We start from the raw sequence: 16610 nt of genomic DNA, 5'->3' as shown, positions 1-16610 counted from the left end.
CATTGACGTGAGTGGCCGCCATTTGCCATCCCGTTTGTGCTTCATCCTGACGTCATTGTTGAATCATTCCAACGAGCGGCCGACAAAATGCTCACTCGAGCGCAGGCGAGTTCCAGTCGAGCCCAAACGTGAAAACGGCTTTCCCAGCCCCCTCGTATGAATTGGAGGGGAGGGTCGCGTACCGCCTCCTCGACACACGGGGGCCGTGGGGAGGAGTCCGAATAACGAGCAGATAACGGCAAAGAGACGCTTTATTTCCATTGAGGGGCTCCACGTGCGACATTCGACCTCCAAAACGCAATCATGACGCAAGGTAAGACATTGTCACTCGCTTTTCTTCATGAGCACTCCACTTTTCATCCATTCATGACTCATCTTTTCACTGCGCTCTTTAAATTTCAGCTCAATCCAAATTTTGAGGCATTTACTGTCAAAAATGTTGAACATGAATGTCACTTTCGTTGTTCTTTTTTTCTTAATCGACAAAATACTTTTTCTGCATGTCCTGAATTCACTCGGAACTCCTCCGAGCATGTTCAATATGCGTGTTCAAATCCTAATCATAATAAATCAATGTGACATTTGAACCTTTTGAAAGTAGACAACTGAGAATAGCAGCAGAGCAGCTGTGGCTTAGAGCCCCCCCCCCCCCATCACACATTTCCCCCTTGGAAGGAATTCCAACATTCCCAAAGAGTCAAATCAGCCGTTGACCTTTATTGTCAGTGCGGACAATTATGAACATGGCGTCATCTATTTTTAGCCTCTGGAGTTTAAAATGAATGCAAACGGATGTTGTTGTTTTTTTGCCTTATAAGGTCAACGCCGGCCCGGCTTCAACTGCTCTTTTTCAAGCGCCGCTTGGTGTGTAACAGCTCAATGATAACAAACGTGTGGGAGTGTTGTGCAAACGTTGCATACGGGCAAGGAGATTCTGTGTTTCGAGTGGCTCCGGTTTCCACAAAAGCCGCCCGGAGCAAAGTGCTCACATTGGCTTCAATTAAAAGCGCCGGAAAATGCGTGCTGACCCGTCGTGGCCGGCTCGTGTTTGTGTGCAGCCACGGCGGCAAAACAGACGTCGGGCTTGTTAACTTTCCGACTTAACATGAAGTGACCTGAGTTGGCGGGAGGCCAAAAAGCATGAAAAGCGGCAAATTGCCTGAGCAGGAAATCAGAGGGTGGGATTGTTTTCGTCATGCATGGCTCACCCGGGAGAGAAGGAGCGGCTGTGTGTGCCTAAGTGTGTGTACGTGTGTGGAATGGAAGTAAATGTTCTCCACCTTCTTTGGTGAAAGAGTCCTGCAGTGCATCGTTGTCGTCATGAAATAAATGACGGCGCCTTTTGGAAAGTCCCGAACTCAACGTAACACACGCATTTGAGTTAAGACTTCTTACGACGTACTTGTAATGCAAACTCAAAAGAAAACTAGAAGACGCTTTGATTGGAGGAAAGACATTTTTGAAACGAAGGTCCACCGTTGGTTTCGGGACACCTAAAGCCATCGGTGCTGTCGATCAGAATCATCGTTTTTTGGCGACACCAAGCGCAGCGCGGCCGAATTGAAGACGTCGTCACAAAGCAGCAAATTTGTTCGATTGTTTGATGGCGTCGCGACGTCACGATTCACTTTTTGGACGGTGCTCAAGAGCGAGCTATCAAAATGTCGAGTTTGAATTTCACACGGAACAAATCTTTTTAATTAAAAAAAAAAAATCTGAGGAGAATGCAGATTGCAAAATTCTGAGTCAATAAAATTTCAAATGGCAAGTCAAACATTAATTGTTGTAACATTCAGAAACCTTAAAAACAAACGTCCGCTGTCTTGAATTTAGCGCAAAGCAATCCAATGCCATGCTTTTGCCAAATGTTTTTTTTTTTTTTTAAAGCTCTGGACATCGATCGCTGGAATTTGGAGTGCGACTTCAACAACACAGATCATTACACGGACCTGAACGGCGTGGACCGCCTGATTGTGAGGAGGGGTCAAGCGTTCACCATCAGTTTGTACCTTCGCTCAGGAAGTTTCCAGCCAGGACTCAGCTCGCTCGAGTGCGTCGCCGAGACAGGTGACGCCTTTCTCCATTAGGAAATTGTCCGTTTGAAATGGAGTTGCAAGTTCCTCGTTCTCGCCGTGGTTGGGTGGACTTTCCTCTGACACGACGTGAAATTGTCCAATTGTGAGCGTGAACGCCGTCCAATTGGATGGCGAGCAGTCCACCTCTCTCCCAAAAACGTCATCGTCAGTTGTGTGACGAGCAGAAGCGACGGTCCAAATAAAAAGACGCACGGACGCAAACGACATTCGCATTTCAGTCACGTTTTACGCACGTCTCCATTCTTTTTTTTTTTTTTATTTATTTAATCTCGTCAAGATGACTTTTTTTTAAATTTCTTTAAGCTTCGAACTATTTAGTCCGAGCTAAATATTTTCCCTCCCAAAAATGTACAAAAGCAGAAAAGTCACCGGACCGTGCTCCAAGTTTGAAAGGTGCAAAGTGACCTTTTGGGGTTGCATCCTGTTGGGAGAGTCGTGAAATTGCCGACACGCCGTCTGCATGAGCGAGCCGACAACTTGTTATCGCTTCACACACGGAAAGAGGAAACGAGAGGAACAGGAAGAACGCAGACTTGCTTTCCTTTTTTTATTGTTTTTTGATTTACTTGAAGCCGTCTATTCTTTTCTCATAGCGGTGCAAAATATTTCCTTCGACCAACGTTTTGTTAATGTCGCACGCCGACAGTCGCTGATGAGACGAACAAACGGTCAGGAAGTGCCGCTTGGCAACAGGAGACGTGTTTATGGCCTGATAAGAGCGGCGCCCATTTCTCGTGAAGCGTATTTTGTCGAGTCGGACGGCCGACGAGCCGTTTGGTTTAGTGGCCGGGTACCGGAAGCGAGCCCGACCAGACCGCGGCTGACGGAACTTTCCACCGCAACGGGAACGTGAACGTTGACCATTTAAGGCCACACGAGTTCCAAAACATCGGCCCCAACTTCGTTTGGTTCCATTTCGCTGCCCGTTGGAACGTTTGTTGGCCAGACTGAAATGCTTGCCTCGTCTTTCTTTCAGGTCCTCAACCTTGCGAAGAATTTGGCACCCGGGCCTCGTTCGGCCTCTCTGCCAACATCGACACGTCGCGCTGGAGCGCGGCGGTCGTCGGCCCCCCCGGAGACGCCGTGGCGCTTTGCCTTTGCGCGGCCCCCGATGCCCCCATCGGACGATACAACCTGACCTTGGGACAGGCGGCGCGCATTCCCTTCATCCTGCTGTTCAACCCTTGGTGCTCAGGTGGGCAAAGGAGCCTCGCGTCGCCATTTTGGCCAAAATGGAGCCACGTTCATTTCACGTGCATGTCAAGTGGACGGTCGGATCGCTCGACGCTCCATTGATTGATTGTGACCGAATTCGAGCATGATCGTGCATCAAAGTTCCTCCCGCTTGCGTTTGATTTCGTTTGCTTGGCGACAGGCGATGCCGTCTATCTGGACGATAAGGAGAGTTTGGAAGAATACGTCTTGTCTCAGGATGGGATCATCTTTCGAGGCAATGCCAAACATCCCATCGCGACGCCGTGGAACTTTGGCCAGGTGCCAACATCAACTCCGAAGTCACGTCACGCTCGCATGAGCTCGTTTGTGGTTGGAAGCCAAAGAAATGCACGATCGCGATTTCACCAAAATCGTCGTTTTCACTCTCGACATTGCCAGCATGTGACGCATGTGAAGCTGATTGAAGCATCGTGGCTTCCAAAACAAAATGTCGTTCACTTTTTTGTCTTCCCGCACAGTTTGAAAGCGGAATCCTGGACGTGTGTTTGAGGATTTTGGATATGAATCCCAAATGTCTGCGTCATCCAGGCAAAGACTGCTCAGGCAGAAGGAATCCCATCTACGTGTCCAGAGTTCTCAGCGCCATGGTGAGTCGACCGTTTGGAAGAATTGATGATCTTTTTTTTCACTCCTTCGACCTCGTAGGTGAATTGTAACGATGACAAAGGTCTTCTGCTGGGAAACTGGACCGGCGACTTTGACGGCGGCGTGAGCCCCATGTTCTGGACGGGCAGCGTGGAGATTCTGCGCCACTGGGACACGCAAGCTTGTCAGCCCGTTCGTTTCGGACAGTGCTGGGTGTTCGCCGCCGTCGCCTGCTCAAGTAAGATCCAGATCGCACAAAGCGACATTTTGCCCCACGCGGACGGGTCGTCCGCTCCATTTTGATGCGGGTGCAGGAGCGCAACGCTCACGCGTGGATGACGTTATAGTTTCCAGAGCGCTCGGCATCCCGTGCAGAGTCGTCACCAACTACTACTCCGCACATGACGTGAACAGAAACCTGGTGATTGAACGCTACATCAACGAGAATGGCGAACTCCTCCGATCCAAAGAAATGATCTGGTAGGCATTGTGCAACATTATTTCAGATTTTTCTTATGTTTTTTTATTCATATAAGTTTGGCCAAAAGGCAGCGTGCCCGTTGAACCATAAAAATATCCGTCCATGACCAGTTGCGCTTCTCCTCACGAGGTTCGCGAGGGTCTGGAGCCTCTTGAAGCCGTCTTTGGCCAGTAGGCGGGGTCACACCCTCACCTGGTTGCCAGCCAATCGCAGGGCAGCAGCCGCTCTCACGCTTGAATTCACGTTCGTCGCAGCCGAGAAGCAACCGTGTCGCATTTTGTGCATCGTGCAGGAATTATCACTGCTGGGTGGAGAGCTGGATGACCCGACCGGACTTGACGGGTTCCGCTTACAACGGCTGGCAAGCCAGTGACCCGACGCCGCAAGAAAAAAGTGACGGTAACCAACGCGTTGGATGACGACATCCGGCGAACGTGCGGAACAAGTCAGCGCGCATCAACGCGTTTGTCCTTCGCAGGAGTGTTCTGCTGCGGGCCCGTCTCGGTCCGGGCCATCAAGGAGGGCCAGCTCACGTACAAGTACGACGCCCCCTTTGTCTTCGCCGAAGTCAACGCTGACGTGGTCACCGTCATGAAGAAGAACGACGGCAGCGCATCCAAAGTCACCTCGACCCAACTGGTGGGCAAGAAAATCAGCACCAAGGGCGTCGGCAGCGACCACCGAGAAGACATCACGCATCTCTACAAGCATCTCGAAGGTACTCGAGGCGCGACGCGAAGGCTCGAGTCCATTCGTTTCCAAATCGTTTCATTTGTCAGGCTCGGATGAGGAGCGGGAGGCCTTCAAGAAGGCCGAGCACCAAAACAAGCTTCTGCAGCTGAAGGACAACGAAGGCCTGAGCGTGAGCATCAAAGTGTCCCCCGAGATGAGGAAGGGCTGCGACTTTGACGTGTTCGCTGTGGTCAGCAACAACACGCAAAGTGACAAAAAGTGCCGCCTGCTCTTCGGCTCGTGCGCCGTGTCGTATAACGGCTTCCAGGGAGGCAACTGCGGCTTCAAAGATTTGCTCAACGTTGAGCTGCCACCCAGTGGAGGTGAGCAAGCGTCACATTGGCATCGCTTGCTGAGTTTGGGGAAAAAAAACACACAAAAAAACAACAACACACGATCCTGATCAACAGCAGGTGTTCTCAATCGGGAGGAGAATAGTGTTGACAATCAAAATGTATTCCTGACGTTTCTTAAGGAGTTTGTGGCAGCACCCGAATGGCCTGAGCCTGCGCCACATTATTTTCTCATGTTCATTAAATTGCAACTTTCTTGGAATCGTTGAACCTTTTTTCCTCTGAAAACACACGTATATCACCATTTTATTTTATTTTTTTTTGGGGGGGGGGGGCAATAAACCAAATTTGCAAAGGGCTTTTTATGACTTATTAATCCATGCAACCTTGTGATCATGTCAAGGTTTTGGGTTGGAGGAGCCAAATGCGAGGAAGCGAGGCGGGGAGTGCAAAAGATTTGAATTGACTCCAAAATAAGAAGACCAACGCCAATGGTGTCATTTGCAGGTGAGTCAAGCGATAAAATACACTGACGTCTTATTTTCTCCCAGCCAGGAAGGTTCCGCTCAGGCTCAACTACGGCAAATATGGCGGCCTGCTGACGGAGGACAACACGATCCGCCTGGCAGCGTTGCTCGTCGACTACGCCACCCGGGAAGCAACGCTGGCAGTGAGAAACGTCGCGCTGGACGATCCTGAGATTGGAGTCCGAGTGAGTGCGGCAATGAGTTGTGACGAGGAAGCTCGTCTTTCGACTTTCTCGGGTGTCTTTTGCAGATTGTGGGGGAACCCAAAGAGAATCGCAAACTGGCAGCCGAGATCACGCTCACGAATCCGTTGCCGGAGCCTTTGGAGAATTGTCGCTTCAGCATGGAAGGAGCCAACCTGACTGGCGGAAAGGTCATCTCGGAAAGGTTCGAAAGACGCCGACATGTCCGGTGTGGCATTGACACGCAAAAACATTTTCTCCTAACCGTTGAAAGTACGACCCGATAAATACGATCTGTGAACGGTTGACATACGAGAAGCCTCTGCACCCGAGGAAAGAGTTTTTCTTTTGCTTTCATCAATTGCAAACAGAGGACTAACAAAGTATTTGGACTTTATTGCTTCCCACAACTGCCGTGGACGGACGTTAACTTTGATCTTAATCAATCGGCGACTGACTTCTTCGCTGATCAATCCTTGAAGTGTGAGCAATTCAAACAAGTTTGCTCTCGTCTGTTGAAAAAGCGGCCATCGTTGCACGAATGGCAACTCGTCACCTCGACCTTTGGTGTGTGAGATCGCTCGCCACTAACATTTGCTTTGGCCCGCAGGCTGAACGCCACGATCGGACCCGGCCAAGACGCCAAGGTGAAAATGTACTTCACTCCCACGCACAGCGGACTCCGAAAGCTGGTGGTGGATTTTGACAGCAGCAAATTGCGTCACGTCAAGGGCCACAAAAACGTCATCATTGGAAAGTAATCAAAGGACGTCTTGAGTTGCTTTCAGGAGACAAAAAAAAACAAAAAAACAAACAAAGCCTTCACCAAGCGGCTTCATTTTGCAGCACATAAAATTTAGCCCAAGAAAGTTTCTTTTTTTTTCTTCATAATAATAGAAAAGTGTAATGTGACCCGAGAATAGTTTAGCTTGTGATATTTTTGTCTATAAAATGCAAATTTTCAACATTCTTTCAAATATGAAATTGAAGACCAAGAGACATTTGACCGAATGTTTTTTAAGTGCAACAATGAGCATCGTTCAAACGCGTTCTTGATATATAAACTCATTTGCAAACAAAAATGCTGTGGCTGTTTTGTTTTGTTTTCTCCTTTGCACAAACATCCAACGCAACTAAGAATGAATTACGAGTGTGATTTACAAAGAACACAAATCATTCTGTGACTTCTGCGCGGTTCTCATTTCAAAACAAAGTGATTGGCTCAAAATGAAGTTTGCAAGGCACTTTGGGATTTCGTAAGCGTGGCAGAATGTCATCGCACGTTCACAAAGTCATTTGGAGTCGTGAAAATGTGCAATTCATTGCGCAAGCGGAGACGCTTTCCAATGTTACATTCGTTCGATGGTTTTCATCACACAGCGCTCTCTGCAAACACACAAAATCAAGCGCAATATGTTACAACTTTACACATGACAATTTGAAATCCAAATTCAACATGAGCTTATTTTCGAAAATACAAGTTTATGACTTCGGCATGTCGCGTTCTGAGGCGAACCCGAGAGAAAAAAATTAGGATTCCAAAAGCGTAGACAGGGAGAAGTGAAACAAAATCTGGTCGCTACTGTACGTGTGTTTTCATCTGTGTTCTAATTTGCTGCCAATTTCGATGACACTGAAAAGCGCTTCGTTACAAGCGGCAGCAGGTGGCAAATGCGCTCGAGAAATAAAGTGGAATAGTGTTTTGTATCGTCTTAAGTGGAACCGTACGAGGACGTCTGGCGCTGGAGGGAACGCCACCAACTCGCACCCGTGCTGGGGAGGAAAAAAAAAAATGAAAAGAAAAAGAATTCGACGTGACGCCAGAGCGCCCAAACATGACACGGAGTTGCCCGATCGTTGACGATGTGTTAAATTTGAAAATAAAGACGCTAAAGGGAAGCATCAAGGTTAACTTAAGGGGAATTGTAGTGATGGGTCCAACGACACCGAGGCGTCGATGCGCGCGCCGAGCTTCCAGGACAAACCCCGTGTCGGTGCGCGTACCGCTTTAAGAAAGTCACGTGACCACTACCGGAATCCGGTCGCGCGCCAAACTGTGTTCATAAGGAAGCGCATCTGTCAACAGGATGCACGCTCAAAACAAGCATCGAGTTATTGGCGCGTTACTTTGCGTTAAATATCCGCACTCAGAGGTGCAGCGCTATACGTCAGCAGGACACGTTGCACGTACGGAAGACCCGCTCTTATACTGGAAGTCCACGGAGGCAACGTTCCCTCACCGATTTCTATTAGCCACACCGGCCTCTTCAGTGCCTTGTGAGAGGATCTTCTCAAATCAAAAATCAAAAAAGAAAATAAAATAAATTACAGAATTTGAAACTGGGGGGCACAAAAAAATGTATTCCAACTCTGGAATGCCCCAAACTGGTCTCTGTAAAAGATTGCAGAGTTTGGATTCAGAGTCAACCGGTTTGAGTTCCACTATGGACAAAAAGTTCAACCAAATGGCAGAAATGTTGGTCTGCTTGCTGGCAACTGCCAAAGTGCCTTTGAGCATGGCATCGTCATCGCCACCCGAGATCATGTGGTTCAACACTCAGCGCACCTCCCCCACGACTTGACTTTCCTCGAGCGCAGTAAATATTAGGATTTGGATTTGGACGGTTAGCTCGCCGGTCGCGGTCCGTCGCATGTCCAAATTCATCAAGCAGTCAAAGTTGGCAGACAGCGTAGCGTGAAACAAAAAAAAAGGCACTGTTGGGTGTCGTGACTGCCGGCAGATGAGATTGATGACTTTCAAACCGCAGCCACTGTAAAGAACAAACAATCGGATCCACTTGGAAGCATTTGTGACAGCCGTGTGTCCTCTTGAAGAACGCTAGGGGGTGCTCTAGCACAAAGCAATAAATCCCAATCACAATGCTGTTCAACTGAGAAGAATTGAAGGTGAAATACCAACAACAATCCATCAGCAACAAATTCAAGAAGCCCAAAAATCTTTTTTGTCGGTTCTATCGCTCGCTCAAAGATTTGGAGCGACCGCGATTATGAATCAACGTTGCAAAATTTCTTCAGCATTCATGCAACATTTCATTCATCCACGTTGCGCTTTTCGTCAGGAGAGTCGCGCATGTGCTGGAACCTCTCCGAGCCGTCTCCGGGCAGTCGGCGGGACACGGCCTGAACTGGTCGGCAGCCAATCGCAGGACACACAACGACAAACAAGCACTTGCGCTCACAATCACACCTCGCATGCATGTTTTTGGAGTGTGGCAGGAAACCGGAGTACCCACAGAAAAGCCACGCAGGCACGGGGAGGAGCACGCAAGGAATCGAACCCGACACCTCTGCGCTGTGAGGCGGACGTGCTAAGCAGTCATTTCGCTTGAACCAGTTTGCATCACGCACAGACTCGCTCACAAAGCACAATTGTGAAAAGTGCAATTGGTGGTTGTTTTTTTTTTTTTAGTTGAAACGCTTAAGTGGCCGTTGAGCTTCTTGCGGACTGTCTGACTGGCAAAGGAGAACGGCTGAAGCTTCAATATCATAAGTGACATTTTCAGTCCCGTTTAACGTCGCAAATTCCACATTTGAAAAGACAACAAATTCTGTCTTTGTGAGCTACGATGGCAAGTATCAAACAAGTCGTTTTGGTTGCGCAACATTCGTCCAGTCGATGCCCTCGGCGCTTCTTCCTCAACGTTGAGCTCATTTCGTATGCACAAGATATTCTATAAACTGAATTGCCTTCCGATGTTGCTTTTATTTCTTTTTTTTTGGACAGTCGGATTCTGTGTGAAGACAACGTTGCCTTTCGCCTTACAATGTCCACTTTGGAGTAACTTGTAACGTGCTAAGCTGTGCAACTGGGAACATTCATCATCTTCGGCTCGTCAACGTCTCCGCGCCTCTTGACAGCCGCATCGACGGCTCCGCGCCTCGCTCCCTCCCTGTCCAGCAGTTTTCAATATTGGTTGTGCAAACCCGCCGGCACGGTCTTGCAGTGCTGCAGCAAATGGCTGAACTTGCTGGAATAGTACAGCAGCTGTTTTATTTTTTTTTTTTAACATTTTTTCATTTTGACCCTCAATCAAAAGAACCGACGAGCTGACGTCTCACCTGAACTATCGCAACATGGTTTCTTTTTTACTCCTCCTTTTAAGTTTGTCGAGCGATATAATACGATCCATTCAAAGCAAAGATGGAGTTTGCATCCTTCTTTGCTTGCATCCTACGATAAAGTAGTAACGTGCGGTGAATGGGCTGATTTAGGCATGTGGACACCGGCCAAACGTTTGCAAACAAGACCAACTGGTTTTCTTTTGTTACGCGTTAGAACAGTGACAGAGACGCTGACACGAGTGCTTCAGTTAAGCAGAAGAGGGAGAGGCAAGCGAACTTTTCGCTATTTGAAACGATCCCTCACTGCCGAGCAAGACAAAATAATCGGTGCTTAGAAACATGCAATCATTTCTGTCTTAATCTGCAAAGGCCTCGTTGCTGTCAAGTGCATTTCCCGCAACAAAAAATTCAGCCAAACGCAACCCACGGAAATCTGCCTGTGAAATCGAAAGCCACGCCCGGCCGAGTTGTTGAATGGCGCCAGCCGTGAAGAGTGCGAAATGGGAACAATGAAGATATTTACGACCTGATTGGATGGTTACTTATTGGTATCATTGAAACGAGGCCTGCTCATGTCAAGTGAGCGAGAAAAGCAGGAGTGTGTTGTCATCTTCAACACGTGAAGCACATCATCGAAGAAATCCTCAGGTGCACTTTTGGGCGATTGTTGGACAATTCCTTGCAGCAAGTCAATCATGTCAGAAGTTGGAAAGTCAGACACTAAATTGTCATCAGCAAGACAATTGTGTCGTATGCGGAAAACTTTTCAACATGCTCGCAAGGCACCAACATGCTCTTATGCAACTCTTGGAATCAACGTGTTTTGGGAAAACTAATGAATTGAAAATGAAATCTTGCAGAAAAAAAAAGAATATCAGGGCGTTATTTGCCATTTCAACATTTTGCCATTTGTGAACGTTTGGCCAATGGTTCAACGGTGATGTTTGATTTTGCGTGACCCAACAATTTATGAAATATCCAAACGTGTGACTGTATAAAGGCCACAGAGGCGACAAAAAAGTCAGAGTCGGTCATATCAGAGCAGCCCAGAGCTTCTCCAGTTATCCAGAAGCATCTTTGGTAACTAATTTATCGTTAGCTTGAACATCAATAGCAGAATGCTTCCGTGTCCGACCTCTCGGTCTCCGCTACCCTGGCGCAGATGTCACAGACAGCACTTTGTTTGTCGTAAGCAAGAACATGTAACGAGTAGGATAGCAGAAGATGTTTTTGTTCAAAAGGAAAAGAAGGAACCGTGTGTTCAGATGCGTTTATTGCCATTCCAGAAGTCATCACTCATATGGTCTTTCTACGAGGGACTTTCCAAATAGTTTTAGAAACTCTTTGGAATGATTCTGAGACACAACTATAGACTGTTTAAGAGAACGGTTCATTTGGGCCTTTCATTGACGTTGGACACACTGAAGGCAAGAGGGACTCTCTTTTTTAAAGGTATCTTCTGGAGCTGGTCGTGGACAAGCTGGACTTTGTGATAGAACCGCCGTATCCACCCGCCAAGCTGCTGCCACCGAACCCACCCGCCAAGCTGCTGCCACCGAAACCAAAACCACCAGCAGAGCTGGAGCTGGCGAATCCTGAAATAGAAGAGACAATGTTTGGTTCTGTTTGTTTGGGAGCATTAAGCGCAAGAACTGTTGAAAAGGGAAAACCTACCGCCACCTGAGGACTGCTGTACATGAATAGTTGCGCTGGCGGGTCCAGAGGCCAGTCTAATAATGGCACAATGATTTTATTATTAAATGCGGACCAATAATAAATCTAAGAAATAGCGTTTGACATTAGCAAATGATGACCCGACCTGTTCTCCTCTCCTTCCAGCAGTTTCCTGTAGGTGGCGATTTCAATGTCCAGGGCCATCTTGACGTTCATCAGTTCCTGGTATTCACGCACCTGGCGGGCCATGTCCTGCTTGGCTCTCTGAAGAGCCTCCTCCAGATCTTTGATGCGGAGCCTAGCATCCTTGACGGCCAACTCACCGCGCTCCTCCGCCTCTGCAATCTGAGCCTCAAGTTGGGCCCTCTGCGCAAAGGTTAGCACCGATGAAAGAAGCTCTTTGCCGCTGTCGTCAGCAATAAGTTATTCTTGGATGCTCTGGACATCTTCTGTACCTGCCCCTTGACAGCCTCAATCTCATTCTGAAGACGGGCAATCATGCGGTTCAGCTCAGCAATCTCAGCCTTGGTTGTGCGAAGGTCGTCACCGTACTGTCCGGCAGAGCTCTGCATCTCCTCGTACTGTTGTGGGAAATGGAACGCCACGCACATTGAATGTGTGGTGTATTGGGAAAAGCACCAGAAAGGATCGCTCTGACCTTCTGTTTGTACCAGGCCTCTGCTTCCGCCTTGCTGCGGCTGGCGATGTCCTCATACTGAGCACGCACTTCAGCCACAATCGCATCCATATCCAGGTTGCGGCTGTTGTCCATCTCCACAATGACGGACGTGTCCTTGATCTGGGACTGCAGCTCCCGAAGCTCCTGCGCAAGCACAGATTGTTGCAAAAGAATCAAGTTTGTGGCAAGCGTCAAGCAGTGACAAAACCAGCATGTGCACCGTCAGGGCGAGATTAGGACCGATAGAGAAAATGGTGTTGACATACAGCCTCATAGACGGCTCTGAGGAAGTTGATTTCATCCTGAAGAGCATCGCATTTGGCCTCCAGCTCCACCTTGTTCATGTACGCAGCATCCACATCCTGCAACCATGATTGGAAAGCCTTAAAATAGGTTCAAAGTGGTTTGGAGAAGCAACGCAATAGAAATTAATTCCCACCTTCTTCAAGACCACAAATTCATTCTCTGCAGCTGTGCGTTTGTTGATTTCATCTTCGTACCTTTGGACGCAGGATAATACATCATTGAGTCAGCTTTATCTCCTCCAAAAAAAATCTCCACAATGGATCGAATGTACCGTACTGTGCACTCACTTTCTCTTGAAGTCCTCCACCTGGAGCTGCATGTTCTTCAGTTCTCCCTCCAGCTTGGATTTCTCGCTGCCCAGCCCATCGAGTTGCCTGCGCAAGTTTGCAATGTAGGCTTCAAACATGGCGTCGATGTTGGAGCGGGTTGTGGTCTGGTCCTGCAGGAGGTTCCACTTGGTCTCCAGCATCTTGTTCTGCTGCTCCAGGAAACGCACCTGGAAGGACACAGCGCCACACAAGTTTGTGTTTATATTCAAAGTTCATTGAGTTACATGAAGAATTCATTTGATGTTTTATTTCAGTGAACAGTGTTTCAGATCATATATTCGTGCTGGGTTTAGCATGATCCTTTGAGCTTTACCACCGTGGCTGTGAATTCAGCCTCCCTATGTGAATAGCCACACCCGACTGTTGCAACATTTCAACTCGGTGAGTGAGACCTTATATGAACACGACTCGAGATTTTGAGGTCGAGGAATTTGTGTCCCATGCTTCAGCCAGGTAGGCACAACAAAAGCCCAAAAATAATCACAAATGTTTGCGGGATGTGTGACTGTTGTTTAAAAAGCCAATCACAATCGTCGTGGCGCGCCAAAGATAAAGGCCAGCAGTAAAAACTGTATTTCAGAACTAATCAAGAAAAAGAAAAAAAACACATTTTCCAACCTTGTCAATGAAGGAAGCGAAGCGGTTGTTGAGGGTCTTGATCTGCTCCTTCTCCTGAGTGCGGACAGCCTGGATGCTGGGGTCAATATCCAGATTCAGGGGGGCCAGCAGACTCTGGTTCACTGTGACAGCGGTGATTTGTGGAGCCACAAAGCCGAAACCTCCACCAACCATGGAGCTGGAGCTCATGGATGCGCCAGCACCAAAACCACTAGCACCAAAACCGCCAGCAGAGGAACCAAGAGTGTAGCTAGTTCTGAAGCCGGCTTGGGGCCCTGCAAAGGACCTCCTGGAGCCGCTGCTGGAGCCGGCGACTGAGTAGGACTTCCTGGACATCATCTTGTCGTTGTAGAGGTGGTCACGTGGGAGCAGAGAACTGAAGATGTGCAGGCTTCAAATGAAAGTCGAGTCCCTCTGAGTGTTGGGCTGAAAGGTCCGCTGGCTTTTATGGCCCGGCTGAGCTGTTGGGGGCGGAGTGAGGACCCTCCCCATTACGACCTGTCCTCACACGTTGACTGGCCAAGCTGACTCCCTCCCACCTTACATTCCTCTAGCTCTGAAAAACAGGACTTTCCAGTCCTGAAAACACGTAAAATGCGCTTCTTCAATAAACACGGACACTCCTTGCTTTTAAGAAAGTGTCCTCATAGAAAGTTTTCATTGGAACATCAGTTGGATGCAAACAAACAAACAAAACTAATATTAGATCATCTGCAAGCGAGAAATCTCGACTCGGTAGTTGCAACTTGGAGGCGTGCACGCTTGTTCTCATCTTTTGTTCGTTCGCATCATAGAATGCAATGAATGTCTTTTCTCCATTTTCACAAGTTGGGATCCAATGAACCGGGTTCAGCCCGGGTGCAAAGAGGCCCGGCCACTCGGAAAGAAAAGAAAAGAAAAGAAAAGCCAGCCAGACAACCCTGACTGACCACTTTAAAGGATGGGCGAGTTTCGTGAGCAAAGATCTTGGCATTTATTGGCCGGGCTGAAAGAAAAAAAAAAAACGACACGCTTCGTGTTTGCTCCAGTGGCACACGTCGAGGGAAGCGCGCTCACATGAATTTGTAAAACAAACAAAATAGCTGACATAGCTGAAGGGCGGGGCATTGTTTGAACTTCTACTCATCACCTTTGGAATATGATCATTCAAAATGTGTTCTCATTAGTTGCACATTTCTCAAATGAACCCAAGACAACTACAGAGTCCGTTAAAGCCAGAGCGGTTCCGAATGAGTTGCTTTGGTCCTCGCATGTTGCTCATGAGCACAAATGACAAAATAATGTTGCAAAACCTGCAAAATGATGGCCGTGTATGCGTTGGAAGTCTATAATGCAGACTTTGCGTTTGGCGTCATTGGGCTCAACCAGCAAAAAAAACAAAACAATTTGTGTTGAAAGCCAGTGACAGCAGGCCGTGAAATCTCTTGCAGCTTTAACATTCAGCAGATAATGTATGGCTTTTGGGCGCGCATGTGACCTGAACGGCTGCTGTGAGCAAAGCGCATGACGATTGCAAAATGTGATTGATGCTGTCAGCCTGGCACGGCCGTGTGAAATTCTCGACGCCATCTCAGTTTGCCGAGTGAGACGTGTGACATGCGTCCCCTCGACTACTCGCCGTTTCCAGCATTCATGCCGAACATCGGAGTGGCCGCTGTCGCTTTCCACCAAAATGACGTTTTTAATGAAAAGCTAGTGTCATCTAAAAAGTTACAATTCAATATTTCTGTCTCGGGATCGTAATGCATTCTGTCGCACTTTTTAGTTACGGTCACCAAAGGACAACATTTGGCTTAAAAAGCAGAACAAATAACAGGTTAAGAATGTTGTTGAGCTCGTCGTAGACTTTTTCTAGTTTATTTGGACTTTTTCACACAATGAAATCCATTTTGCGTTGCCACAAAAGTGATGAAAATCACAATTCTTCGGACTGGCCCTCGTTTCTTCAGAAAAAGACCATCATGCGTTTGAGTCACCGAGTCAGTGCATGCAAATATTTGCATGTATGATGTACTCCACAAATTCAAACGCCGTTGGAATAGCGCTCATAAAATAGCGTCATGCTGCCTACGTTCTTCTTTGCAGTTAGCAAACTCGGTAGAAACATCGATTGCGACAAAGTCAGTAAAAGTCATCGCAATGGCTCGCAAGTTTTGAATGATTTGTTCAAGACTCGCACGTTGCCGATGACGCAGTGATGGCGTTCACAAACAACGATGCATCGCTGAGCTCAGCTGGGTTGATGTTTTACTCTTGACATTCATCAGGAAGCAGACTAGCTTATCTCTCCCAAAACTAGTGTCACTTTATTGTCGTCTCAAGCAAGAATTGAACCTCAGTCCCAAATCCCAAGTCAAAAAATACACACCCTGAACTGGCCGTCAGCCAATGGCAGGGCTCACAAAGACAAACAACCATCCGTGCTCACAATCACACCTGGGGGTAATTCAGGGTGTCCAATCAACCTGCCATGCATGTGTTTGGAATGTGGGAGGAAACCGGAGTACCTGGAGGAAACCCAGGCTGGCACGGGGAGAACATGAAAACTCCACACTGGAAGGCCGGAGCCAGGATGGAACCCACGACCGCTGCACTGTGAGGCCATCGTGCGAACCCGTCAACCACCGTGCCGCCGTCTAACATCCAATGGGAGCACTCATTCCATTGGGAATGACCGGCAACAGAATACGATAGCCAGCTGCCAAATTTCCCCATTGTGGGACTAATAAAGGACATCTTTATCTTTATCTTTTATGAAAGAAGCTGGATCACTGATTTTCTCATTCGTC

The 16610-nt window shown here is 47.9% G+C and overlaps 2 protein-coding genes across 4 annotated transcripts; one reads left to right on the top strand and one right to left on the bottom strand.

The window, feature by feature from the left end:
- The first annotated feature begins 95 nt into the window (after positions 1-95).
- Positions 96-7214, top strand: tgm2b (transglutaminase 2b). Of its 3 annotated transcripts, XM_088309875.1 has the most exons (13): positions 96-313; positions 1888-2067; positions 3073-3291; positions 3472-3590; positions 3791-3919; positions 3978-4155; positions 4265-4397; positions 4691-4797; positions 4877-5116; positions 5178-5453; positions 5975-6135; positions 6201-6337; positions 6743-7214. In XM_088309875.1, the coding sequence occupies exons 1-13, from the start codon at positions 304-306 to the stop codon at positions 6891-6893; spliced, it is 2040 nt and encodes a 679-aa protein (XP_088166001.1). In that variant the 5' UTR covers positions 96-303; the 3' UTR covers positions 6894-7214. The 3 variants fall into 3 exon arrangements, 2 of the variants coding, with proteins under 2 accessions (XP_088166001.1, XP_088166002.1); XR_015845860.1 differs by lacking the exon at positions 6743-7214 and having other exon boundaries at positions 5979-6135; positions 6201-6334; XM_088309876.1 differs by lacking the exons at positions 5975-6135; positions 6201-6337; positions 6743-7214 and adding an exon at positions 5827-5963.
- A 4257-nt stretch (positions 7215-11471) lies between these two features.
- On the bottom strand, positions 11472-14249 carry LOC148326614 (keratin, type II cytoskeletal 8-like). Its single transcript, XM_088308793.1, has 9 exons — positions 13822-14249; positions 13162-13370; positions 13008-13068; positions 12835-12930; positions 12548-12712; positions 12345-12470; positions 12035-12255; positions 11890-11945; positions 11472-11810 (listed from the first exon to the last, which is right to left on the bottom strand). The coding sequence occupies exons 1-9, from the start codon at positions 14158-14160 to the stop codon at positions 11662-11664; spliced, it is 1422 nt and encodes a 473-aa protein (XP_088164919.1). The 5' UTR covers positions 14161-14249; the 3' UTR covers positions 11472-11661.
- Between the last annotated feature and the right edge of the window lie 2361 nt (positions 14250-16610).

This window comes from Idiotropiscis lumnitzeri, chromosome 11 (assembly GCF_059441095.1).
Source record: "Idiotropiscis lumnitzeri isolate Australia: NSW breed Sydney's pygmy pipehorse chromosome 11, RoL_Ilum_1.0, whole genome shotgun sequence".
Classification (NCBI taxonomy): Eukaryota; Metazoa; Chordata; class Actinopteri; order Syngnathiformes; family Syngnathidae; genus Idiotropiscis; species Idiotropiscis lumnitzeri.
This window is presented reverse-complemented; position numbering and strand designations above follow the sequence as displayed.

Bases quoted from the DNA above. Each gene is read 5' to 3' on its own strand.
- tgm2b (XM_088309875.1), top strand. The intron at 4,798-4,876 runs GTAACCAACGCG...TGTCCTTCGCAG, and splicing joins GCCGCAAGAAAAAAGTGACG to GAGTGTTCTGCTGCGGGCCC. The intron at 5,117-5,177 runs GTACTCGAGGCG...TTCATTTGTCAG, and splicing joins TCTCTACAAGCATCTCGAAG to GCTCGGATGAGGAGCGGGAG.
- LOC148326614 (XM_088308793.1), bottom strand. From the start codon at position 14,160: ATGATGTCCAGGAAGTCCTACTCAGTCGCCGGCTCCAGCAGCGGCTCC. The intron at 12,713-12,834 runs GTATGTCAACAC...GTGCTTGCGCAG, and splicing joins TCAGAGCCGTCTATGAGGCT to GAGCTTCGGGAGCTGCAGTC. The intron at 12,471-12,547 runs GTCAGAGCGATC...TTCCCACAACAG, and splicing joins AGGCCTGGTACAAACAGAAG to TACGAGGAGATGCAGAGCTC.